Here is a 25,796-nt window from a genome sequence, read left to right on the forward strand (position 1 = left end):
CTGGAAACTCCTCTCTGAGGCATTTATGTAAACCCGGACGACAGTGCTGTATATTACCAACTGAAAGCGGGTCCGGGGATTTATATTATTGAAATGAGCATTTGACAAACGCTTTATAGGATGAGCTAACTAATTTGAGACCAGGCGCGAGCCGGAGAATGGGAATAGCGAGCAGCCAGCGCGAGGCTTTACGGCTCCGCTGCCGCATCTCAGCCACAGACCAACTCATTTAACAACAAAGTCATTACGTCTCTGCCTTATAGAGCATGCCAACACAAGACTAACCCGAAGTGGAAGTAATGTGGAACAAGTCTCACTTTATGTAGGTGAGGTTGAGTTGCACCCCCATTTAGTCATTTGTTGAACGCTGGACAGCTCTCGTTCATCTCGTTCATCCAGACAGCACACAAGGGATGTGGGGGACCCAGAGAACAGGGCTCTTTGACATTCTCTCATTGCCCCTGGTCGTGGCAGTGATGTGTTGTGCCCGGAGGTGAGTGTGTATGTGTCGGGGTTAAAGCCGGACACAAGTCTGGGTGCCTGCTTTCAAGAGGACTTACAACATTTGTTGTTATCTGTCTTTCAGCGTCAATGAACCGGGGAACATGTCTATCGTCAAAGAGACTGTGGATAAACTGTTGAAAGGATATGATATTCGACTTCGGCCAGACTTTGGAGGTATGACACTGGTCATTTATTGGTGTATCGCCCTGTAATATCACCCCGAATGTTTCTTTATAGTTATTATTGTTAATGGTATTACTAATGGTGTTTTTATTGTCTAAATTAGTTGTCGATAGATCACTTTGATATTATTTATTTTAAGGTGCTCCGGTTGCTGTCGGCATGAGTATAGACGTGGCAAGCATAGACATGGTGTCAGAAGTTAATATGGTAAGTTCACCGCAAATCTGATGCTCTTCTGTGACATGTTTCCTACAGTCCAACACGTGTTAATGTCTCACAAGCCAAAAACAGTGAGAAGGTTTATGTTGCCAATGACTTGTGTTTTCCCATGTCTTAAAAATGCATTAGTTCATGTTTGTAACCCATCGACATCCCATAGCTCTCTCACTTCCCTGCAAACCATTTAGTCAGCTCTGATATATGACACGAAGACATCGATACAGTAATCCATCGACTTTGAAATGCAAAGTTGTTAATAGATTACTTTAGCTCTACATGCAGACCGCAGACTTTGGCTAATCCTAAAGATTGATCTCTCTTGACAATGTGTTTTTTTTATGGATCACTTTGAACTGCCCTGTTAAGCCTTGGTAAACACAATCCGATATGTGAGGCTTATAACACTTTAGATATTGTTAGAAACTATTACCAAAATGCCTAAAACCTGCCAAAATTCTTTCGTTGTAACCCAGGTCATCCAAACCTGCTCTTGTTCATGGCTCACAATGCGTTTTTAAAGCTACTTGTTACTGAGCATTACTTTTTACAGAGTGATACCAAACTATAAGATCAGTCTATTCAAACTAATGAAATGAGTACAGTCTTTTACATACACAGACAAAAACAAAAGTTATTTTGTCCAGGCACTTTTCTGTTGGGTAGAGGTATTTTTTTCATTTACTGTGTGACATTAGTTGTATACTCGTACATCCTGGTTAACTGGCTGTTTGATTCAAGCAGTGATGCCCTAATGGTGCTGTTGGATGATAAGGTTGGTAAGTTATGTCACTTAGCCCTCACTTTTGAAATGAAAATAACAAAAAAAAAGCGACTATACTTTAATATTATGTGCCAGTGTGTATGGGAACACATGTTGAATCTGGTACACTATGAGTTTTCCACAATTTAATGTCTATGCCATCTATCAGTGGACTAAACTGCTGACAGAGCTTGATGCCTGATCACATGGTCTGAGAGGAAATAGCCCCTGACATGCCGTCCTGACAAGTGTGTGTGATGAAATGTACTCGTGGTGCATTTTAATGCATCTCTACACAGCAGCACACTGTGGCTCAACGAGAACCACAGAGAGGCTGAACTCTGGCCTCCTGTGACAACAGAGATTGCTATTTTATAATGAGTTGATTTTTTTTTTTGTTATGCATACAGATGATGTCATTGCTATAGATAATGGGTTCCATTTTTAGTCTTACTGTTCAGATGAGGGTGGTAAATAACAAACAATAGAGCCCCAAAACGTAGAATTAATACTCAAATGGAAGATTTATTGCTCAGCAGGCTTGGTCTTAATTTTATATGCAGGCATCCACATTGATCGTCCATAAATCGCCATCAATCCAACAGGTCACCAAACAAAAAAGAGACACCTTGCATGGTGCAGCATATCGGTCAAAACCTGTGTGTTCTTCCATCTAACTGACCCGATCTGACATGTGCAGTCACCTAGATGAAAGTTTCCAACTATTTTGTGATTGATGGCCAGCCAGCAAGCAACACATTTTACACATATTGGAAGAATTAGTGTCCTACACATACAGTCATGTGAAAAGCAAGTACACCCTCTTTCATTCCTAAGGTGTTATGGATCAGAATAGAATAGACAATCATATAATCATATAATCTTAAAATGACGCCAATACAACCACAGATCAACAGCAATGCATTTTACTCCTTGTCGTCATACATCAAAACTAAACCCAAAAGCAGAAGCAGTGTGTGAAAAACGGCAAACAGCCTTACTACTTCCCTATGAATCAAGAGGGTACTGATAAGCAGCAGCCAGGTGCTATTAATCAAATGTATTTGATTAATTGATCGAGTGTGAGCATCTGGTCCTGAGCATTCGGGTGTGTGTTAGCACAATGCCAAAGAGGAAAGATACCAGCAATGATCTTAGAGAAGCAGCTGTTGTTGCCCATCAATCTGGGGAGGGTTATAAGGTTGTTTCCAAATCCTTTGGAATGCATAATTTTCCTGGGAAGAAGATTATTTACAAGTGGAAAACATTCTAGATAGTTTCCAATATTTCGGGGAGTGGACGCCCCGTCAGGTTCACCCCAAGGTCCGACTGCAATGATTAGAGAAACTGCAAAACCCCAACAGCTACATCTCACTCTCTAAAGGCCCTAGTTAGCATGTTCAATATTAAAGTTCATGACAGCACAATTAGAAAAAGACTGAACAAGTATAGCCTGCTTGGGGGGTTGCAGGAGAAAGGCTCTTCTCTCTAAAAAGAACATGGCAGCATGATTTAGGTTTGCAAAGCTAAACTTAAACTAAACCTAAGAGGTGCGGAACGTTATCCTTTGGACAAATGAAACCAAAGCGGAGATATTTGGTCATATAGCACAGCCCCATGTTCGGTTATTTAGTTTTTGTTCAATGAACAATGATAAGGTGTAGTATACGTAAAGTGTATGTGTACACATACATACAACTATAGAACTGAGAAATGGTTTACTTTCTTTAGCACATGACTGTACCCTCTAAAAGAGCTCCCACAATAACTTTGTTAAATTTTGATTTAGATGAAAATCTGCATTTGCCCTCAAAGGTGTAAATCAGTCAAATATGAACGCAAAAGATATTAGCCCTACCTACACTGCAATTAATGTCTATAAATCTTTTTGGAAGCAGAGGCTTAGTCCAATGTCACATGACTTGAATGCAAGTCAAGTCACAAATTGGATGACTTCAGACAAGTCAAAATCAAAAAAAGACTTTTGACTCAACTTGGATTTTTACACCAATGACTTGTGACTTCCCTTAGACTTTAACTGCTTGACTTGAAAAATACTTGACATTCTACCCCAATTCCAAACTCCAAAAATGTCCGATTTAAAAAGTGCGCTATAATTCTATTCATGTCTTGAACTACTAGAATGATGCTGTTTATTCTCAGCAAGCCTTCACTTTGCACAATCCCAAATGCAGTCACATGACAGAAAACATTACATTACTGACATCACAACAGAGGCTGAGAAATAAAGCTTTTAGCGAATGTTAGGAATTATATCACATTTTAGGAGGTTGTTTTCAAACACTCTGTGGGTTTTAGAATTTTTTTTTTTTATTGTTTACTCTGGTCTAAAAGAGTTAAAGGAAGAATAGTCCTACATAAAATGTTTCTGAGATCTGGGAATACAAAGTTATTGATAATTTTTTTCCAATGTGAGATTAGTCACATACAGCTAAGCAGAAACACAAAAAATGTATCTGTTCTTACTTGTTAATAGTGCCACATATTGAAAATCCAGTGTCACCACAACTTTTTGTAAAATGATTTTCATTCATCCTTTACCCAACGTTCTGACAAAGAAGTACAAATTTTAAAGGGCAATTAATTACATGTGTAAACTTTAGATATTCATAGTCCGTTAATAGCAATAGCTTTACATTTGGTGAGAAGCACATTATGGCTTTGTGGCGTTGCCCGATGCCACTGCGGTTCTTTCAGCAAGTAAACTCTGAGATTTAGGACGGTTTGTCAATCATTTTATTTCAGACAGACAATACACGCCGAGTGGAGTCCATTCGCAGGCCTTTTCCTCACAGGGTTCGTGCTGCCGACTCCACATGTGTCTGTCTCTGCTCCACTCTCTCCCAGGTCCAGCACGCTACTGTGTTAAAAGGGAAGAGTGATTAGACAAGTGGATGCCGGTGTGCTAATCACTCACCTGGTGCTGCTCCCCTGAGCTCTCTCCACACTCTCTCCTGCAGCTGATGCACCACGCCCCCTCCACAGGCTTATCTGGGACTCAAAACCCAAAGTTTAGGACCTGTACTTGACTTGGGACTTGCTAGTTTTAGGATTCAGTAGAGTGACTTGAAACTTGCAAATGACCATCTTGTTTCGACCTTTGTCCAGAAGTTATTAGAAAGATATTTTAGTTTAGCTCCAAATCTAGTGACAACTGTCTGTACATCAGTGTGTGCAATACACGGGAACTTCACTGGTATTATGGGTTATACCTTCAGTATTGTTAATTAGCCATATTGAAAACAAATATTGGCTTGCCTCAATTTTGTCCCAGCTTTTAAACTTCTTGAAATACAGCAGTTTTCTTTATGAATTGCACAAGATTCAGTGTTATTCGAATAATGTCTGCCTCAGTAAGTACTTAGTAGTTACTAGTACTTAGTAGTTACTGTGGACATTTTAAATGTAAGTGTGGCACTTGAATAGATAAACACATCTTTTTTTCCGCTTTTTCTTTTTACTCATTTGATCTGAAAATCTATAATCTATTAACTGAAATTCAGCACTTCATGGGACAAACGTAATGCCCACATTAGAGTCCAACTCCCTCACTTAATTTGATAGTTGCTGGCTCCTTGGCCATCCCATGTGAACACATCCAGTCTCCTCTGTGGTGATCATATCAGACTGTCTGCGTTAATGGCTCCCAGCATACAGATGGGGATGCGGAAAACCCATCTCCTCCTCAGGCCGTATCGGACACATCTTGAAAATAAACACTCCCTCGAGCATGTGTTAAAAAAATGATCTGCTGATGATAGAGATGATGGGACAACGTCTCCATGAGGCATTATGGAAACAGTCACCTCTTTGATTTGTCAGCTGGCTAAATATAGCCTCACCGTCTTGACGGAATATACAGTATCAAACACACAGGAACGTGGGACCACCATCAAGACTGCTTGAACTGTGCTTTTACCACACATCTAGGCATTAAAAAATAGATTGTTAATGCCTAGATCTATATATTACTATTAGTGGATTTAGTGCAGCCTGGGTTTATCTGTGATCCCGAACAACATTCTGTTAAAGTCTTCTTTCCTCTTCCAGTGTGGTCTTGCATGCATTGACTTCAGATTTTTTTAGTGACAACTGTATATTGTCGTGCAACCACTTGGAAACATTGTGTAAAGAAAGCAATGCACCTCAAAAAGAATGTTTAGGGAAGAGTGCTATTGCAATTTATGTTTTTTGTGAATCGAACCTAAGTGGAACCACATGCTAGCGTTAGCTAAACATTCTTTGCTCGCTGGAGATAGTTTTACAGTTTCAAAATTAAACAGTTCCTGTTGGTATTTAACACTCAGGTGCTGAGAGAATTTAACGCCTTAAAAACGTGGACACACACGTTTTTTTGTGCCTGGCGTTTTTACACGTACAAATTTAGATTCACGCTGATTTGTCTGGTTTAGTAAATCTGGCCCCATACACTATTAACTCAGCTGGAGACATCCAAAATTTGACACATTTAGGGTTCACCATAATATTTATGAAGGTTATCATTGTTTTTTATTGTCACATGCAAAAAGGATAATGTAAAACAACTGATGTCTTAGTTGCCTCTTATTTACTGAGGAAGCTTCAGCTTTTGTTACTTCCTCTTTAACATCTTCCTCATTGTATTAAACTGCTCTAATTTAATTTCTTGAGAGCAGTTTAATAAACTTAGGAGTTAAATATAATCACATACACAAAGTATATTTTACTAGTGATTAAAGTGAAGAAATTAGCCTCTAAGAATTAGCTCCCGCTAGATTAATTCAATTCAATTCAATTCATTTTTATTTATATAGCGCCAAATACAACAAATGTCATCTCAAGGCACTTAGACAGTAAGTACAATTCAAGCCAATTGGAATTCAATTAATTAATAATAATTAATGATTATTCTTCTCCAACCAATCAGCAAGTTGGAGGAACCTGTTAAGATGATGAAACTGCTGAAAGCCGCCCAAAACCCTTGATGCTTGTCATGTAATGCCTAAGCTAAGCCTCTCTGTTTCTGTTCTGACATAAGTGTATTGTTGTTGTGAGTAGTTAGTGATGGAACAGCTGCATTGTCAATCCAGCTTGAAATGTGAACCCAAGTGACAGCCCATGCCCATGACAGTGTCCAGTCAGATCATGACTGTCTTTGTGTTTATTTCTGTGTAAAGATGAGAAGTCTCGGTCATTTACTGTGCAACTCGGGTGAGGACCGGCGTGTTTTGTGCAAACCCTTAACGCCTACCTTGAAGCTTCAGCTTCAGAGTATATCGGGTTATATATTTCTAAATGTCTTCCTTAAAAGTGTATTTTTGTGTGCACATCGATGAGTGCTTAGGTGCTATTTTCTGTTACTGTTAACCCGTTAATAGGATCAGAGACTTCATTGAGAAATAGACAGTAGATCTGCAATGCAGTCTTCCTTTTTATTGCTTCCTCTTCAACCTGGTGCCGGTAGATGTAAAACTGTTTGTCTTCATATACTGTATTGTTCAGAGGAGCAGAACGTCTTGTTTTATTAACTGCAGTAGTGTTTTTTTTCACGCCTTGGTGTGTTAATTCAACTTAGTCTCACAGAACTTTGTGTGGAGGAACAACTAGTTTATGAAGGGCAAAAATAAGTCAGTGTTCGGAAGGTGGAGGTGAAGTTACACACATAACACAAGAGTTCAGAGTTAGTCTCCCAGTTGAGCCTATACTCTCTGTACTTAGTTTAGTTTGAAAGTAGAGTTTTGTGTCGGCCATGGTTTCGTCAGGTTTCGTCATTAAAACACAATCTACATGTTTAGGGTTTGGAAAACATCATGGCTTGCCTTAAAGCAGTTTCTCTCGCTTACAAGCAGCCAGACTTTCTTGTAATCTTTTAAAGTGGTCTTGAGCAAAAGTTCTCCAGGTTGTCTGAAGATACTGTATGCTAGCTCCCAGACTCTGGTGAGAGGCGGGTACACCTTGGATGGGTCACCTGTCCATCACAGGGGCGTGCACTCAAACCGAGTTACACAGAATTGGTCCATCATTGCATGTCTGTTTAGTGATCAAGATTATTGCGTTGTGTGTGTGTACATTTTTACTCTGTTATTTAAAGTAATTTGTCTTCTACAAATGCTGTAAAGAAACAAAAATGCCTTATTTGTTCAACTTCACAAAAATCACTCCTTCAGATGTTACCCACAATGCAGAGGAGCACCTTTCCGTGCATATGAAGCACCTAAGGCTGCAAAGCAGATCTTCCCAGAGGTGTTGTTACACATAGTCTGAGTATGAGTCAGCTGAAAGACAAATCCATCATGTGCTAAAAACTCCCTTTCATTTTGACACTTTTAACATTAACCAACTTCTGCCTGAAGAAAGTGTTACCCTTAAAAAACTCCTACCACAGATTTAAATTGAAGGGCTTAGTCAACAAGTCAGCCATACAATGCACCAAAAAACAGTAGCCTCCAGCCTCTTTCTTCTAAGGTAAGGGGTCCTCAGCCAAAAAACACTGGTATAGTCCTCTTTATACAATACGCAGAGTTTTGCATTGTGTTGGAGCAATGCTGCATTTAGTGTTACACAACAGTGGAATAGGACCCTACAGGAATATAAACCCCGTCTGCAGCAGAATCACTCTTCTTTTCACTCTCACAAGATGCTTAAAATAAAAATGGAACTTCAAGGGCTTTTATTGGGCAGAACTGCACGATTTCTCCATTAAACAAGTTGGCTTATGCAGTGAGTTATATTCAAGGCTGCATAATGAGAGCAAACGCCTTAAATAAGTTGAGATGACCCCCGGCTGGCATGCTGTTTCTTCACGGCTTCGGGGCGTCAAAATGTTCTAATCATAGAATTCTATTTTATGCGAAGTTCTCTTTAGGTATAAAGTGTGAATGGTTTCACCGCAGAACAAACTAAAATGTGAACTATAGTTTAAAGCTGCAATAATATAATTTTTTTATAAGACTAACTGAATAGCTATGTGTGGTGTTAAATGTGGTATTAGTAGATGAACTCACAACAATCTGTTATTAAACCCTGTAGCTTCCTGTGGCTAGTAAAACACAGTCACATTCAGTTTATTGTTTTAGCTGTAGGAACCAAAACCATATTATTTCTGCACCTAATCACCTTCGTCTTAAGTCACATCATGCAGGTGTTTTTTTTAAAAAACAGTTTTTGCTACCCAAGTGACACTAAACACACAGGCAAAGTTAGCAGCTAGCATAAAACTGCAGTTAAAATGTACAGTTTTGTCAGGACATGTCGGTACCTTCTTACCGACATGGCTGTTCCTGCTCATCATTGGAAAGTGATCCTTTGACCAGTTTTAATCAGGCTGAGCAGTCTAGATTCACCATTAAAACTTAAACTGCTAAAAGCATGACTGTTTTATTGCCGAGTGTCCTCTCCATGCACTCTCATTAGATGCGAGTATCTAAAAAAGAAACCAGTTTATAACAAACTGACAGAAGAAAGAAATCCAGATTGGGAGAATGAAGAGACTAAAATGTTTAAACTTACGGTTTGCACAACACATCTGCAACACTACTGAATCCTATGGGACGTTTAACTGTCTCGTGAAGGGATGAAAAAAAAACTCTCACGCGGGACAAGAATCACTGAGTGCTATTCATGTATTCCCAGCAGATATCTTGGTGTTATGTTGACGTAAACAATGTTTGACTGGCACACAGTAACCGTGTCTACGTACGAGACTGTGAACTCTCCGAGCCGAAGATGACACGACAGTCACATCCTCCCACTGGGCCTCATTTAGTCTCCAGTGCTGAGAACAAACCTTTTTTAGTGTCTCTAGTGGTTTGAATGATAAGCAACAGCCTAAACTCTAATCATAGTGGGGAGCGTCAACAGGTATTTTCAGAATTTGTTTTTATAGTCCCTGCGGTTGCCAGCATTTTCAAATCCTCCACAGAATGATCTTCGCTAACTTTTGTTAGCAAAGACAGATTATGGGGATGTAATTGGCATATTATAGGATAATTGCCCAATATATAGACTACACTGACAGTTCATTTGCTAAAAATCTGGACCATCATTCAATATTATAATTTAACCAGAGAATTCTACTTTTCTCCTTGTACCACCTCAGGCTTCTCTTAGAATGCTATCATTTGGTATTGCTAATTGATCTAGATCAGTAATCATGTATTCAAGCATTCTCTTGATAAACTCTGTGTTTGTGCTTGGATTCTTTGAGTTCCCCTTATGAAGGAGATCCTTTATCTTTCAATGATAACTGTCTCACCATTTTTTTTACAACAGTTCATTTCTAGGCATAAATGTCTCCAAGTGAACTAAGAACATTAATTATTGAAGTTCTTGTTACCAGTTTGTACAACTTTTTAGCTGATATCACAGTTATATGTGCAGCACATTCCATTAGTTTTCACAGTAATTAGATTACACATTAGCCATTTCACTGTATCGATTTAAATCAGCCATCATACTCAAACTTTTTTTTGTTCAATTATAGATTGTATTATGACAAGTGCATTAAAAGTAGATATTGAAAGCTCAAATTTAATTTTCTGCTTCCTTAGAAGTTTCCGCATCAGGAGTTTAAAGTAGCTCCAGTGCCCCTCTGACAAATGACAGGGGGAGTAATGAGGTAAAAATGGCTGTCTATGTTTGAACTTGATCATCAAAAGTTCAAATGAGGAAAAATTCTCTGAAGTAATGCAGCCTGTCCCACCTTCAAGTTTCCGAGGCATGTAGATTTTACCCCAAAGAGACTGCAGCCTCTGTTGGCCTAGCTGAAATGCTTCATTTTGGTGTTTAGCCGTCCTATTCAGAGGGCTGTAGAAATTTTACCGGTGAGCGGCATTTGGGATATCTTTCCTTAGCATACACCTGTAACAGTTGGTGACAAGATCCTAAAGATGGTGCTCATTGACTCATGTGAAAACCTTTGAATGTTCAAATAGTTCCTGTGGTATCGAAGACCTAAATCTGTGTTTGAATGCTGCAAGTTATACCGAAAAATTCTAAACAACCTACTAACTCATAGTAATTAAACATTATCCTTTATGTATAAACATTGATTCTAATATTAGTGATGTGTTTTTTGTTTTGTTTTTTTCATCTCCTTTCTACCTTCAATTCAGTAATACTTAATTATTCCCTAACAGTTTACCAGTCCCTAACAATTTATTTGTTAGGGAAATTATATTGATCCAGTGCTCATTAATATTAAAGATATGCCATTGTTATAGTTAGGTAACAAAAAATAAAAAAGTAAATCAGCTGAAAGTTGAAGTGTAGCAGAGAGGAAGGTGTGGTAGAAATCATCAGAGGTTGCCATCAATGGGTTGAGGTGTTTTTGTAGCTTGGCAGGTGAACCCTCTCTTTAGGCAACATGGAGTGGAACTCAAAGCCAACACTTCAACATCTCTCCAGCTGCAGTCTCCTTCCGCCCGCACAGTCCCAGACACCAAGTAGAGGCCCCAGAGCTGAAAATTGTATTGCCTGCTTGATATTCCTGCTGTGTGCTCATCAAGGCTCCAAGCCATAGTTATACATTATAACAGTTGTAAAATATTGCGATTCGAGATATGGCTAATCTTGCTGTGCTTAGAATTAAATCCTTCTGGTTGGATTTTTAATTTGACTGACACAAATTAAAACACAGTCTTGAGTATTGACAACTCGAAGAGACACATTTGTGTTAGTTGGTTTGCGCTAATTAGCATGGCAATGTGTTGAATATGTTCGATATAAACTATAAACTACTAAAGGAACTCATCTGTTCCTTTTTTTTGTGTCTCACTGTCTCTCCTATTTAAATTTAGGCAATGAAATGTCATGAAATCGTGACGTCAATAAAGAAAAAACTTAGCTAAAAGTAACATGCAAGACGATAAGCTTGCTTTCTGTCAGATTTCTGCTCCAAAGAGAGAGAGTTATAACTTACATGAGTCACTTTCTCTGCAGTCAGAATCTCACAGTGGACAGGAGTGGGCACCTCTGCCTTTCTTTGTAGCTGTCAACCTGTGCACAAATCAAAACAGTGTGGATTAGACAAGGCCTGGAACAGATCCCTGTGGGTCCCTGCAGGTTGCACAGAGCACTGGGAGCAGGACAGCCTACGTACAAGGTGGTGCAGCGTTGTTTCCGAAATGCAATAGCAATCTTCTACTCGATTGAGCAGATCTGCTGAAGTGGGATCTGAAGATCTCAAACAGACTAAAATAGCTGTGGTCCAGACATGGAAGGAGTGTGCTTGTAGATGAGCTCCATCACTGTAGTTTAAGAGCTGTTGTGTAAAGCTGATTCACCATCCCACACCTCTGCTGTATGTGGGACGGCATCATCTGTTTGCAGAGTGTGTGAGGGAATTGGGAGGGTGAGGGCAACGCTGAAAAGACACAAAAAATATGAAACAGCACAATGTCTGCTGTGAGGGATGTTCTGGAAAATAAAGTATACTCACTACTACTCAATCTTCACCTAGTGTGACAAATCTAAAAATGCCACCTGTATGGCCCATAAACAAATGAAAACCAACTCAGTTTTGGTAACTAGAGGCAACCTTTTGACACACAGTAAGAGAATAAATATTTATTCTTATTGTCGACACCCTGAATTATTCATCTGATCATATCAGGATCAATTACTCTGACAAATTCACTCAAACAAGCTTGCAGTTTATCAGTCGTTCTTTATGCAGCTGGACTTTTGTGCCAGTGTTTTGTGTACAGAGTAATGAGAGACAGTAGAAGAAATAATTCAGTTCTTTACTTCACATAAATCAGGTTAGCGGTTTTTCAGGTGAGACCACACAGTCCAACCCAAAGCAATAGCTAGTTCAGAATAAGTAAGTCAGCACTGTATTGATTTTTAAATGTAGGCATTTTTTCACACTGTATATTATAAATATGCCATTCCAGCTGTGGATAGACATTTTCAGCATGGCCATGTTTTTATTTATTTCCTGAGGCCTGCTTATTTATTTAAGAGAACATTAGTCAGCAGAACAAAGCCAAGCGAGCTAGTAAAGAGCTCCATTAAAGGCCTGGAAAAGCTTTTGTGTTTGATGGATCAACTTGAGGAGTAAGCTGCAAATGAAAGCTGAATAAATCATTGATGCCACCGCGTGTATGGTTGGTAATAAACAATGACATCTATCTGTTAATATGAAAAAAGTGGTCAGTCCTAAATTGAAACATGGCATTGATAAGGGGCCTGCAATAATGGAAATCTATTGTTTGAGAGCTAGTGCTTGTTTTTTGGAGGGTTTCTTATTGAGTGTGGTCTTGTTATATGGTCACCCTGGGCAGACAGTCAATTCCACAAATATCACTTTTGTTCCAAAAACAAACAAACAAAATAAATCCATCCATGCTCCGGGGTGCAGACATCAAGTGCTGAACTTGTCGATCTTCTTTGAGCGTTTGGCTGAAGTTTGTATATTTTCAGCCAAGCTGACCTCCAGAAATTACAAATGTCTGAAACAAAGTTACATTATTTATACTACGTCCTGCGCCTCTCTGACTCAAGTTCCGTGACCATGCTCTTTTTACTTCCCACAGGACTACACACTGACTATGTACTTCCAGCAGTATTGGAGGGATAAGAGGCTGGCCTATCTTGGGATCCCTCTCAACCTGACACTGGACAACAGAGTAGCAGACCAGCTCTGGGTCCCAGACACTTACTTCCTCAATGACAAGAAGTCCTTTGTGCACGGTGTTACTGTAAAGAACCGAATGATTCGGCTCCACCCGGATGGCACTGTTCTCTATGGCCTCAGGTGAAAACTTCAACAGTCCCTGCATACATTTTTCTCCATGAGCCTATACCGTACATGACATAAACACCAGTACTGGGTCGGGGCGGGGCATGGCCAAGACACATGACCAATCTCAGTAGACTGGGTTTCTTTGGACTGAGTTGGCCTCCTAAGCTTTTGTTTTTGGAAGAAAAACATGCAGAAGCAAATAGCATTAAGAGTGACTTAATACGTAACAACATCAGGAAGCGTTGAGTTTTGTTGACGGGATTGATCAGGAGAACTGCAGTTAAGAGACAATTGTGAAGTGTTTGAATACAGGATTTTATAAGAATTTATGATGTGTATAATCTGCTTTCACTCACACCCTAGTAGGGTGATATGCATAAAAAACAGACTTAGACAACGTCTACAGATAAAGGTCTTTTTTTGGACTTGCCAGTAGAGTATAATTCTCTTTGTGTGATGCAGATGCAATGCACTATGGATATTATTCACACTTATCCACACTTTGTACATGATGCATCTCTAATGGACAGAAATCAGACTTGGTTTTCCTCTGCCAGGTCCAATCACATTACAGAAATAAATGCATTCACTCATTTTCAGCACCTCTCAGTGTACTTTCAGAAATAAGCTATCAATCCATCTCGTTATTGGTTGGATTTACAATATTATTTAGCTCAGACTTCATCCTCAACACTCATCAAGCTGCAAAAGGCTTTATTTTCTGTGCTAAAGTCATTTAAGGCACATTAAACCCAATTTAATTCGAACACAGTATCTCGCATCTCATAACTCGAGTCATACGTTGTTTGAACTGCGGCTCAAAATTGGATTCTTAGTAGAAATCTGTGTCTGTGAGAGCTGTCAGCTTTTTTTCTTTCAATCTAATAAAAATGTATTTCTTTTGTATCTTTAATGCGTAAACCACATCTCCTCTAACCATGTCCTATTTTTGTTTCTGTTTTGATTCAGAATCACAACGACAGCAGCCTGCATGATGGATCTGAGACGATACCCACTGGACGAACAGAACTGCACTCTGGAAATTGAAAGTTGTGAGTTGAAGCCACACATTTTGTGCTTGGTAAAGAAATACAGCCTTACTTTTTCATTACTTTAAAAATATGAACGGCGCTGTGATTCTCATAAAACTGAAAAAAATAATGGTCACACTCCTCTTCTGATGGAGACAGGAACTGCACCAATTGCTGAATTGCTCTGGATTTATTAACCTGTCGTATCTCAACGAGATTGCTCGCTGCTCCCTCCCCAGTTAAAACGACTTTGTCCACACAGAAGGGTTTTAAGCAGGCAGTGATTTCCTTAGTAGAGCATAGTAATAATCAGTCTGGCGTCATCCATCATGATGACTTGTTCGGCCATCTGTGCTGCCATAAAACTATTGACAGTTATGGATCCCATGCATGTGGTATAAGTGTTTGCCTGCAGTGAGACACATTCCCACAAAGATTTACATCTCATGCGATCAGCGATTCATAGCACTCAAGGTAAATCAGCTGAAGATTAATTTAATCCATCCAACGTAACGAGAAGAGCACTTTTCAGGTCTTTTTCCGCTCATAAGACTCACACCTTGTGCCTAATTTTCTCATAGATGGTTACACAACAGATGATATAGAGTTCTACTGGAAAGGAGGAGACACTGCTGTGACCGGGGTGACACGCATTGAGCTTCCTCAGTTCTCTATAGTCGACTACAAACTGGTCTCCAGGAATGTGGTCTTTTCCACAGGTAAGTAAAGTATTGATGATGTTCAGCTAATGCAGAACTGATCAAATCTTTCTCATGTCCAGTTTCATACTGAACAGAAAAGACATGGACTGTGTATGTACAGGACTGATACAGTCAAAGTACAGGGTGCTGATTTTGATTCAGATGAAGACGTTTCACCTCTCATACGAAAGGCTTCTTCAGTTCTGAAGTGTTCAGTGTCTTCCCTCGTCTGCTGGCAAGTCTGCTTGTGATGTTTTCGTCACTCCCTTCCTGTTCTGTGGTGTGAGATTATGGGGAGGAGTTTCAGCGCTTCCGAACTGAAGAAGCCTTCCGGATGAGAGGTGAAACGTCTTCAAGATCCAAAAAGAAGTCCAGTTGTCCTTATTCAAGCTCTCATGACTGCAAATAGTCACGTTGACAGGCGTAGATAAAGTTGTATTGAACTGATTTGAATTGAACTTAAAGTGAGATCAACAGGAGAAATAACCAAAGCTTTATAAGAAATATGTTTTGATCATTTGGACTTGATTAACTCAATCTCTTTGTCAGACTTCAGAAAACTTAACCAGAGATATGCTTAACGCTTCTGTTTTTTATCTTTATTTCAAATGTATTTAGCCACGTTTTCAGCACCTTATAGATTTTCACAAACATATGGGAATCCCCTGATTTAGTTTCCTCTGTGTACAAACTGGACTTTCTCAATTACTATATTTGCATTACACTTCGACCTCTTAGCAGAATCAGGAATAACATTAGATAAACAATTACCCCTCTGTTTCTTGAAGCTCCTGATAAATAATAGAGGATGTACTAATAGAGGATGTACAGTACCATAATGTATTCATGTAGCAGAGTGCAGATAGCATGAATTATTCTCTTGTAATACAAGAAAACAGGGATTCTTCTCACTGCTGAATTAATGACATGTAGGATGGATACTGTTCTAACATCTCTAAGGAGATAATACAGAGAGAGCTATTAGAGCTCATTACGATCACATTCCAATCCAACACAATCCAAGGAGCATCGAGGACGCTTTTAACACGTTCTGATGAGGTTTTGTTTAACTGATCAAAACGCATTCACAAATCTCAGTGCACATTGTTTCCAGTAACTAATTTTTTCATTAACATTTGTAAAGATGCTTTACATGTGAAATTCTTAATACTCATTTACAGCTGTTTGTGTACACAGTCTCAGATGCATTTACAAATCAAAATCAGATTTGATTTTTTTTTTTCAATCAACAGTCTTGCTCTATAACTCCTCTATACACCTGTAACAATGAACAAATAAATGATTTAATTTCCTCTATACATAAATAATCCTAAAGTCATTTTGGAGGGTGTAGGCTAACTTTGCATCCAATGAAAAGCTTCCTTGAATTTTGACTTTCAGCAGAACTATTGTAGCATGTAGGTCAGGAGTGCTTGATCAGGCCACTGTTAGATAATCTCTTCATTTTCTCCAGATGATTTGCAACTTTGCCAACAATGTGACAGACATCCCCCGTGTTTCTCCTGAATCAAAGTCAGTTGATTCCTCCTCACTGTCTGCAGGTGCCTACCCTCGACTCTCTCTGAGCTTCAAGCTGAAGCGAAACATTGGATACTTCATCCTGCAGACGTACATGCCCTCCATCCTCATCACCATCCTATCCTGGGTGTCATTCTGGATAAATTATGACGCCTCAGCTGCCAGAGTTGCATTAGGTATGATGTATTTGTGGTGTGAATTAAAATTAGTCTGTTGTTGCTGGGGATATTGTGGAGGAAAATACATGTTAATATCATGTGTCAAGTGAAAAAGTATTAAAAGAAAGCAAGCAGTACTCACTGATATATTAACTTAATTTGGGTGAGAATAGTTTTCTCTGCAACACCTCGCACTTTTCTCTTCAGATCGCTTTCTCTGCTTCATTAGTTCCCTTCTGAGGTCACTTGCAAGCGTACACTGTCATTCCCGAGTAGCAATGGAAATATTACAAAACAGGAAATGGAAAGAGAAGAAAGTATGGGCAAGCAAGTATGAGATAATGTGAATATTCTGAAGAGGTGATGTGGATGACACAGCAGAAACTGTGTCTGTTTGAAATGGGCTACAGTTTGACTGATGGCCTCTCTCTGCCCAAAATTGCTGATGACAAAATGATTCAACATTAGCTGTGAAATCGTGTCTAACTCAAGAAAATTGACTGTATCAACCTAAGGATGACAGGTCGGGTGTTTCTGGCTTAGAAAGTTCATTCATTAAACTGAAAGAGGAGTTTTGGAACATCACCGGATGTCACCGAATCTATAGGGAACTGTGGAAGATGTTAATCTGTACATCATTTTTCTTAATGACTTCAATATTAATGGTCATGGTTAGATTCCAAAAACAGCAAATTCTTAGTTTCTGTTCAGATAAAAGATCACTAAAGCCAAAATTTAACCCTTGTGCAGTCTCTGCATTAGCCCTGCTTGGACATTGCACAGTCAAAGCTATATTGGTGCGTTCATCTCACATTTCAGTCACATTTGGATAGATGAATATAGATGAACCTAGTTTGTTTCCGTCAGTCTGCTGGAAGCTGCTGCCTCGTGGTGTAATAAGATACTTAAACAGATCTCAGACTCAAACTTCCCACTGGCTTCTGGGACTTAAACTAATGGTGCATTCAAATGGGTCCGTATTTATGGAGAAAGTCCATATGAATGCCCCAATCTTGTTATGTTCACGACCTCATAAGTGGAAATTTTCTGAAAGTCCACAAGTCATGCAGTCAAGCAGAGTTTCATTTGAAGGCAGTATAAAATCAGTCTCAGTTCACCATCTGAAAACACTACACTCGCCCCAACTCCATTGATCTCTGCAAGAATATTTGCCTTAATGGAAACCCTCATTCAGCCTCAGTGCACTCTAAGTGCCGCCTGTGTAAGGAAGTGCCCATTATTGCAGCAATCGTTAAGTCTCAGTTGTACATACACCACGATGAGATAAGCGTAGTATCATTCATGAGAAATGATGGACAGTTAGATTTGGAAGAGCCTCTGCTGGATCATTCATCTTCAGGAAACACAAACCTGTGGTTCATCTGCTTCATAGCTATCTCACAAAGAAGATGGTTGTCTGAGACACAGTGAGATCAATGCAACTTAGAATGCATTTACAGTTCCTGTGTCAGTCCAATTCAGTCTGTCTGTCTTATGATACATTATAGGTTTCCGTTTCGCAAACGTACAACCCCAATTCCAAAAGATTGGGTAAACTGGAAATAAAACCTGCATGCAATGATAAGATTAAAAACCAACATTTTATTCACAACAGAACATATAAAACATATCAGATATTGAAAGTGAGACATTTTACCATTTTGTGAAAACTATAAACTCATCTGCAATTTGATGGCAGCAACAAATTTAAAAAAAAGTTGGGACAGGTCCATGTTCACCACCGTTTAGCATCCCCTCCTCTTTTAACACCAGTCTGTTAACATCTGGAAGCTGAGAAGACCAGCTGCTGGACCTTTGGAAGAGGAATGTTATCCCATTCTTCTCTGAGTCCAGAGTCCAGGGTCTTCTTTGTTGTGTTTTTTGCGTTTCATGATGCTCCAAATATTTTCAGTTAGTGAAAGGTCTGGACTGCAGGCGGGTCAGTCCAGCACTCGGACTCTTGTAACTATGAAGCCATGCTGTAGTAGCAGATGCAGTATGTGGTTTAGCTTTGTATATAAGACTTTCAACCTTTGATTAGTCTGACCACAGAACAGTTTTCCACTCTGTCTCTGTTCATTTTAAACGAGCTTTGGCCCAGAGATAACAGCAGTGATTCTGGATCATTTTCACACATTCATTGCATGATAGAGCTCTAACATTCATTTGTTGACGGCATGGTGAACTGTGTTCACAGACAACGATTTCTTTAAGTGTCCCTTTAATGCAGTGCAGCCTCGAGGGGCCGAATATCTCGGGCATCCAATATTGATTTTCTTCTGTGTCCTTAGTGAAAAGAGTTGTCACCATATTCTCTGAAGCTAAAATGCACTGTAGATGATGGAGTATTCAAAGTCGTCGCTATTTTACGTTTGCTTGCTTTTTTTCAGATTGCTGAACCTCTGCACACCTTTACTTCTTGAAGGTGCTCTTTTCACACCCAGTCATGTTACTGCCAGTTAAACTAATTAGTTTCGGCGGCTGCTTCTTTTTACTACCACATGCAATTCCAGCCTTTTGTTGCCCTTTTTTGAGATGTGTTGCTGCAATCAAATTCCAGATGAACTAATAGTAAAATCTCTCACTTTCAACATTTGTCACGTTTTCAGTTGTCAATGGTTGGTTTATGATACTTACAAACTGTTTTGCAAAGCATCCCAGCGTTTTTGGAATTGGATTTGTACATATGCAGGAATATTACAACAGATTTCACACACGAGCAATGATAAATTATATCTGAAGTGGGCCATTAAGGAATCATTCTGTGTTTTTATGTGAAAGCTCAATGTAGCTGCAGTAGTGGCAGATTTATCATCACTAGTTCTGTATTGCACTGTACAGTATATAAGGATTTTGTTGAATAACTATATCCTCTGAGCTCTGAGAGAGTTTATTGTGCGTCTCTTTGCTCTCTAAATCAATGCCATGTACCTGCTCTTGACTCCCCCACAAACATTGTACGGTGGAGCATTTTTCTTTTAATTATGTAAGCCCTGAATCAACAAAAGCAGACACACTGTCGAGGTTGGTGTGCCATCCAGAGGACACAAGAACAACACAGGCACATTATTGTTGACGGTGCATATTATTTAGAGAATGGCTACACCGCTGTTTTGTATACGCTGAGTCGGTTCACTCGTTATGTGCAACATGAGCTGTAAAACATGCAGTGGAGTATTTTCTGCTTGTCGGGCTAAAAATTCAAGCTTACCAAGATACCTGATTCCATCACCTGCAGCTTAGATAAATTAGTCTCAGTCAGACCTTAGCTGAAAACCACAGTGTTCATAGCATTCTCATCAGCGTACATTTCTTTAGAGATTCTATTTTAGCAAACTATTCCACCGCTAATGTGGCATTTGATTTTCTTTCTTTTCCAGGGATCACCACTGTGCTGACCATGACAACCATCAACACCCATCTGAGAGAAACACTACCCAAGATCCCCTACGTCAAAGCCATAGACATGTACCTGATGGGCTGCTTTGTGTTCGTCTTCCTGGCTCTGCTTGAATATGCCTTCGTCAACTACATCTTCTTTGGACGAGGTCCTCAGATGCAGAAGAAACTGGCTGAGAAGGCAGTGAAGGCAGCTAACGAGCGCAGTAAAATGGACAGGTCCAAGGTGAGAATCACTTCCAAACACCAAAAGGGGTGACCGAAGTGTAAAACAGTTTTTACTACATTGTCATTATCATAATTTACAGCCAAGCCACAAATTATTCAAACCCTCGCCAAATTTTGATGAGATCCTGTTTAACCAGAAGCTTCCAATTTGCTGAAAATAATATAAACAGGTGACATTTCTTTTGTGTGCACATTTAAGAGTCACTTGAACTTTATTTGTCATTGCACGACACATGACATAGTTCCTCAAGTTTCTAAAACATAATTAATTTAAACAAAAACAGTGAAAGAGCATGTTGGTCAGAATGAGGAGGTGGGGGAGCTACGTGGCTGCCAGGAATGTCTTCTCCTGGTGAGGATGTTAACCTGGTGGTGGGAATAAAAAAAAAAAACAGCAACTGAACAACATCCTGATTTCAATATTTGAATAGCATGCCTACTGTCACCAGGTGCTTGATAAAGGGAATTTATTGGGTTTCTCTCCATGTGAAGTGCTCAAGACTTTTAGAAAGCAATAAAATTGAATTCCAGTTATGTGTAATTTACATTTATGTCAATAACAGTTGCCCCTCAGCTTTGCCTTTAAAATCTGTCGCTGATATTTATCAAAACTAATAGGCAAGGCCAACCATCAGGCAAATCATTATGAACATCATGAACAGAGCTACCTGATATGCTGATGATTCTTTGTGTGCAGCTGTAACAGCTTCAGGCCACAGATGGTTGGGTCTTGTTGTATCCTGTAGCAAGTCTTTTGCAGAAGATCCTTTTAGCCCTGTAAATTACCCAGTCGCTGATCCGTGCTTTGTCGTCACGGTCGATCTGTGTTTACCCCTGCTGACTGGGAGCAGGCAGTTGCTTTAGTCTCAATAACAGACAACAGCTTCCATTTTAAGAAGTCAGTAATTAACTTGGGTCACAATCTGAAAGTTTTCAGTTCCTGTGCTGGTTAACTCTATCATCTTACAGCTTAGGAATGACAGCAGAAACTGCAAATGGTGGGATTGTGGTTGGAGAACATATATACATTACACTAATGATATGTTTGAAAAATATGAATATCGTTCTGTAATTTGAATCAATTGTCATTCACTGACTTAACAACAGACTCTCTGCCTCTACAACAACACTTTCTGTGACTGACTTAATGTAAAGTTCAGCGAGCACACAGACAAAAGGCCTTTGTGTTTGTGTTTTCTCTGGCTAGTCCATTCTGGAAGGATTCAATTTCAAGTTTTCATCTTTTAAACAGTCCAATCAGGTACAAGGGCGTCGCCCCTCAGGTCGGGTGAGTTGCACTGCCAGTTGTGTCACACGTGTGAAACCACAGCTGAAACTTTGCTGCTGCGGTGCAAAGTTTGACCCCCTCATTTAACAAAGAAACATTTCGTATCACAGCCAGTCATTTCTCTCATTGTGTTAAGAGTACACCCCTGTTAACGTTGCCTTTCACCGTGTAGTGTTTCACTTTGTGTTGCCTATATGTGTGCACATTTAAAAATTCTACATAGTAAATGCAACCAAACCAATATATCCATCATTGAGCTCACAGTTCATTAGTTGTGCTTGAATGTTTGTGAACCGTTTAAATTGTTTTAGGAATATGAGCTAAGACATCATGTTTCAGACAAGTGCTGAATGTAGATAAAGAGAAACAAACCTTTTTTTTTTTAATTTCTAAATTGAAAAGAATGTTGATCAGTGGAAAAAATGTAAGCCTATGAATGTGAGCCTTTTTACACAGTAATGACTGCAACCTATCTGGCAACTGTTGGTCATTTCTGCACAGCAGTTTGGAAGGATTTTGTCCATTCCTCCGTACAGAGCAGTTTTTACGCTGGGATGGTGTAAAAAGACAGGCCCAAAGCATGATACTATCACTACCATGTCTCACAGATGGTATAATAAACTCATGCTAGAGTGCAATGTGTTTTTTTTTCTCTTTCTAGCAGCCTCCTGGCTTGTCAGCATGATCTGTACCAAACTGCTGATGGGCAGCATTATTCTTTTTGGAGAGCACCAGCTTTCCCTCACTGTGTCATGGTGGACTCTTGAACATTTACATTAGCCAAAGTAATAGAGGCCTTTAGTTTCTTAGAAAGTTCCCTGGGTTCCTTTCCAACCTTGCAGACTATTACAAACTTCTTTGGAGTTATCATTGTTGGTCAATCCTTTCTGGAAAAGTCCATTTGCCCACAATGACGGTGGACTGGGACTATGAAGGCCAAACTCTTTTGAGATGACTTTGTAACCTTTTCCATCCTAATGAGCATGATCACCTTTTTCTTGGGTTCTTACAAATGTCCACTGACTTTTACAGATCCCCTGTTATTAGAGTAAAACAGGCCACTTTTGCTGATACATATGCATAATATTACATTATTTCCTCGATACATAAGTAACTTTAAAATATTTTTATCTTATTGATTTATTTCTATTAGCTTCATATATTTTTAAGACTTGTTTTATTGAGTTTTTTCCAGAACAGGCAGAATTGGAAAAAAATACTCACCACGTCATTTCATCTCATACCTTGTATTTACCCTCTTGTATCACTCTGTTCATCTTGTGCCTCCATTTTTTCCTGAGGTTTCAATGATTTGTTTGTTTCTATGTGAGAAGCATTCACTGTCATGACATTAGTGTGTGAGCCATCCAGTCCAACCTTGCACTGATTTGTGAGAAGTGATTTAACTTTGTGACAGAAAACCTGCTTTCGAAGGCCGCTCTCTGTTTTACCAAGCCGTAATCTGTCACCCTGCTGGAAGAGGCCAGCCCGGGAGCCCTGACGCGTGCTGCACATGTGTCATCAGTCACTGAGGCCTCAACTCACATTTTTAACACCGCTGCTGTCTGTTATTTTCAGGTCGACTCCCAGGGGAACATATTGCTGACAACCTTGGAGATCCACAACGAGGTGGGAGGGAACGAGATCACGACTACACTGAGCGAGACTCACAACTCCTCCTCCATGGTGTTCGACAACTCGGGGGTCCAGAACAGGAAGTCGAGTATGTCATGTGAATCGGGCCGCCTCAGCCTGGACAGGAATGCACATCCTAAGAGAACCCGACTGCAGAGACGGTCATCACAGCTCAAAATCAAAATCCCTGACCTCACCGATGTGAACGCCATCGACAGATTTTCACGAATTATATTCCCATTCGTCTTTTCCCTCTTCAACGTGATCTACTGGCTTTATTACGTCAATTAACACACTGTGCTTTTTAAACCCATCACACTCTCATGCTAATTTTTGAATGAGAGATGACTTCTTTATGTGACACACGTGAGGCGGTTAATTCCGGAACATTTTTTTTATCCCAGCAAGGGAAGACTTTGATGCGAGGGCTGTCACTCAGATCGTTCCTAGTCACGAGGATTTAACGACACAAAACATGTTCTACTAAGACTCTCTGTGAACACCCTCTGTGAACACCTGGAACACAGTTTGCAGGGTCATATCTGCAAAAGATTTCTTACACTACTTTAGATAACAAAAAATATCAGTATTATCTGTGGTCACACTATTACGTCCTCTGCAACGTTCATAGTATTATTACAGTATTCGTTCATCATTCTTCACATGAACAAATATGGGCAGATAGTATTAATAAATGAAGAGTAAACTATGACTTTATGATCTGATAATGTTTTACAATTAAACCAGATTTGATGAGGAGCTCTGATACTTTGGGAAATATGCTTGTTTGATCTCTTATCACAGTTTGGTCAAACGATAATGCCACTGTCGTGTCTCACACTCAGTAATAAAGTGACAGCCAGCAGCTTGTTAGCTTAGCTTAGCATAATACTGGAAACAGGGGAACGCAGGCAACAGTATTTTCCAAAGTCTCAAAACGTACCTCTGATTTGCCTTGGAACCGATGCCACCAACACTCAGTGTAATGAAGTCAAAAGATAACTGTGACATCCATTACCAGTTTAAATTAACGAACAAGAGGGTGATGAACCCACACCAGCATTTTACAAAACAGTCATTCTCTCTTTCACTGACAACACCAGCAGTTTAGCTCATCTTAAAGATTGGAAACAACTGGCCTAACCATGCTAACACATTAGATCACGTTTGTTGAAGCCAAGCCAAAGCATAAAAACAATCAATTTTACGGAATAAATAAACAGTGTTGTGTATTTGTGAGCCTTGCAGGTCCCAGTTACCTTTAGGCCAGGCTAGCTGCTTCCTCTCTTAATGCTAAGCTACACAGTCTGCTAGCTGTCATTAGATGTTACAGTGGTATCTCTCTTTCTATTTATCCCAATATATCAAACTATTTATTATTGATTTTATCTACAATGAAATTTGCCCACATGCTATTGCTTTTTGAGTATTGAGCAAGATCATGTACTCATCAACAAATGGACAACTTGTGTAACATGACTCTAGTAAAAACCCTCCTGGGCGTTTATAGTAAACTTGTGCAATATCTGATCAGTTTACTCTAATTCACTATTTTGTCATCGTGCTCTCAGTGTTGCAGACACAACATTTTATTGATTTTTGTGAAACACGTATTCACTACAGCCGAATTTATATGACAACTTTCATCTTTTTCTTTCGGAGTGCATGCTGTAAAGTCACCGACCATCATTGTTTCGGATGAGATTTCTTGATTCCTCCTGGGATTTGATGTACATACTTTAACTGCACATTTTCTCTCAGCTCACGTTAATCACACGGCTATGTTGTCACCATTGTTTTGCTCTGTGATTTCTGGCCTTGCTGTTTTGTTTTGTTAGTCTTGACACAATGTTATGATTTCCTATTTGTGATTGAAAATATAAAACATAAAATCACAGCTTGAGATTGTTTCCATTCTTTTGCCGAAGGCGCGGCGTGTGAAATCACCAAAGTAAAGAAAGGAACTGGAGATTTTACAGTATCAGAAAAGGGAAAAAAAAAAAAAAACATTTTTTGCTGGCAGACACATCTTGCAGTGCGCCATCTGCACTGCTTGGTTGAGCGACTTGCAGCGCGTAGGAGTGACACCACCTGTCAGAAGTCCATGAAGCTCAGCCACACGCGTCCACACCCGCCCATAGGACCAAAGTGTCTAGAAGCAATCACAAAAAAACGACAAATAGCACACCGTCAGTAAGTGTGTAGTGTGCTTGACTTCCCCCAGTGTTTTTTTTTTTAAATGACTTTTATTTGGCTTTACTTTACTTTTGGCTCTGCACATAGACTGTATCAATTAAACTGCTTCTATTTAGCATTATGAGCCGAGACTAAACTCTCACTGTAATGTCATATTAACTTTCATTAATCTTACTTTTCCTATGGGACGCGTGATTGGGTAAGACATA

General features: G+C 39.5%; 1 protein-coding gene across 2 annotated transcripts; it reads left to right on the forward strand.

Annotated features, from left to right (window-relative positions):
* Positions 1-25,229, forward strand: gabrb3 (gamma-aminobutyric acid type A receptor subunit beta3). Of its 2 annotated transcripts, XM_075484807.1 has the most exons (10): positions 1-493; positions 587-678; positions 827-894; positions 13,204-13,424; positions 14,382-14,464; positions 15,025-15,162; positions 16,707-16,859; positions 20,222-20,466; positions 21,676-21,756; positions 23,335-25,229. In XM_075484807.1, the coding sequence occupies exons 1-10, from the start codon at positions 414-416 to the stop codon at positions 23,680-23,682; spliced, it is 1,509 nt and encodes a 502-aa protein (XP_075340922.1). In that variant the 5' UTR covers positions 1-413; the 3' UTR covers positions 23,683-25,229. The 2 variants fall into 2 exon arrangements, with proteins under 2 accessions (XP_075340922.1, XP_075340921.1); XM_075484806.1 differs by lacking the exon at positions 21,676-21,756.
* Positions 25,230-25,796: the final 567 nt, after the last annotated feature.

The sequence above is a fragment of the Odontesthes bonariensis genome, chromosome 15, assembly GCF_027942865.1.
Source record: "Odontesthes bonariensis isolate fOdoBon6 chromosome 15, fOdoBon6.hap1, whole genome shotgun sequence".
Lineage (NCBI taxonomy): Eukaryota > Metazoa > Chordata > Actinopteri > Atheriniformes > Atherinopsidae > Odontesthes > Odontesthes bonariensis.

Excerpts from the sequence above, each read along its gene's own strand:
- gabrb3 (XM_075484807.1), top strand. The coding sequence starts at position 414 with ATGTGGGGGACCCAGAGAACAGGGCTCTTTGACATTCTCTCATTGCCC. Across the intron at positions 14,465-15,024 it reads CACTCTGGAAATTGAAAGTT|ATGGTTACACAACAGATGAT; the intron begins GTGAGTTGAAGC and ends ATTTTCTCATAG. Across the intron at positions 20,467-21,675 it reads GTAAAATGGACAGGTCCAAG|TCCATTCTGGAAGGATTCAA; the intron begins GTGAGAATCACT and ends TTCTCTGGCTAG.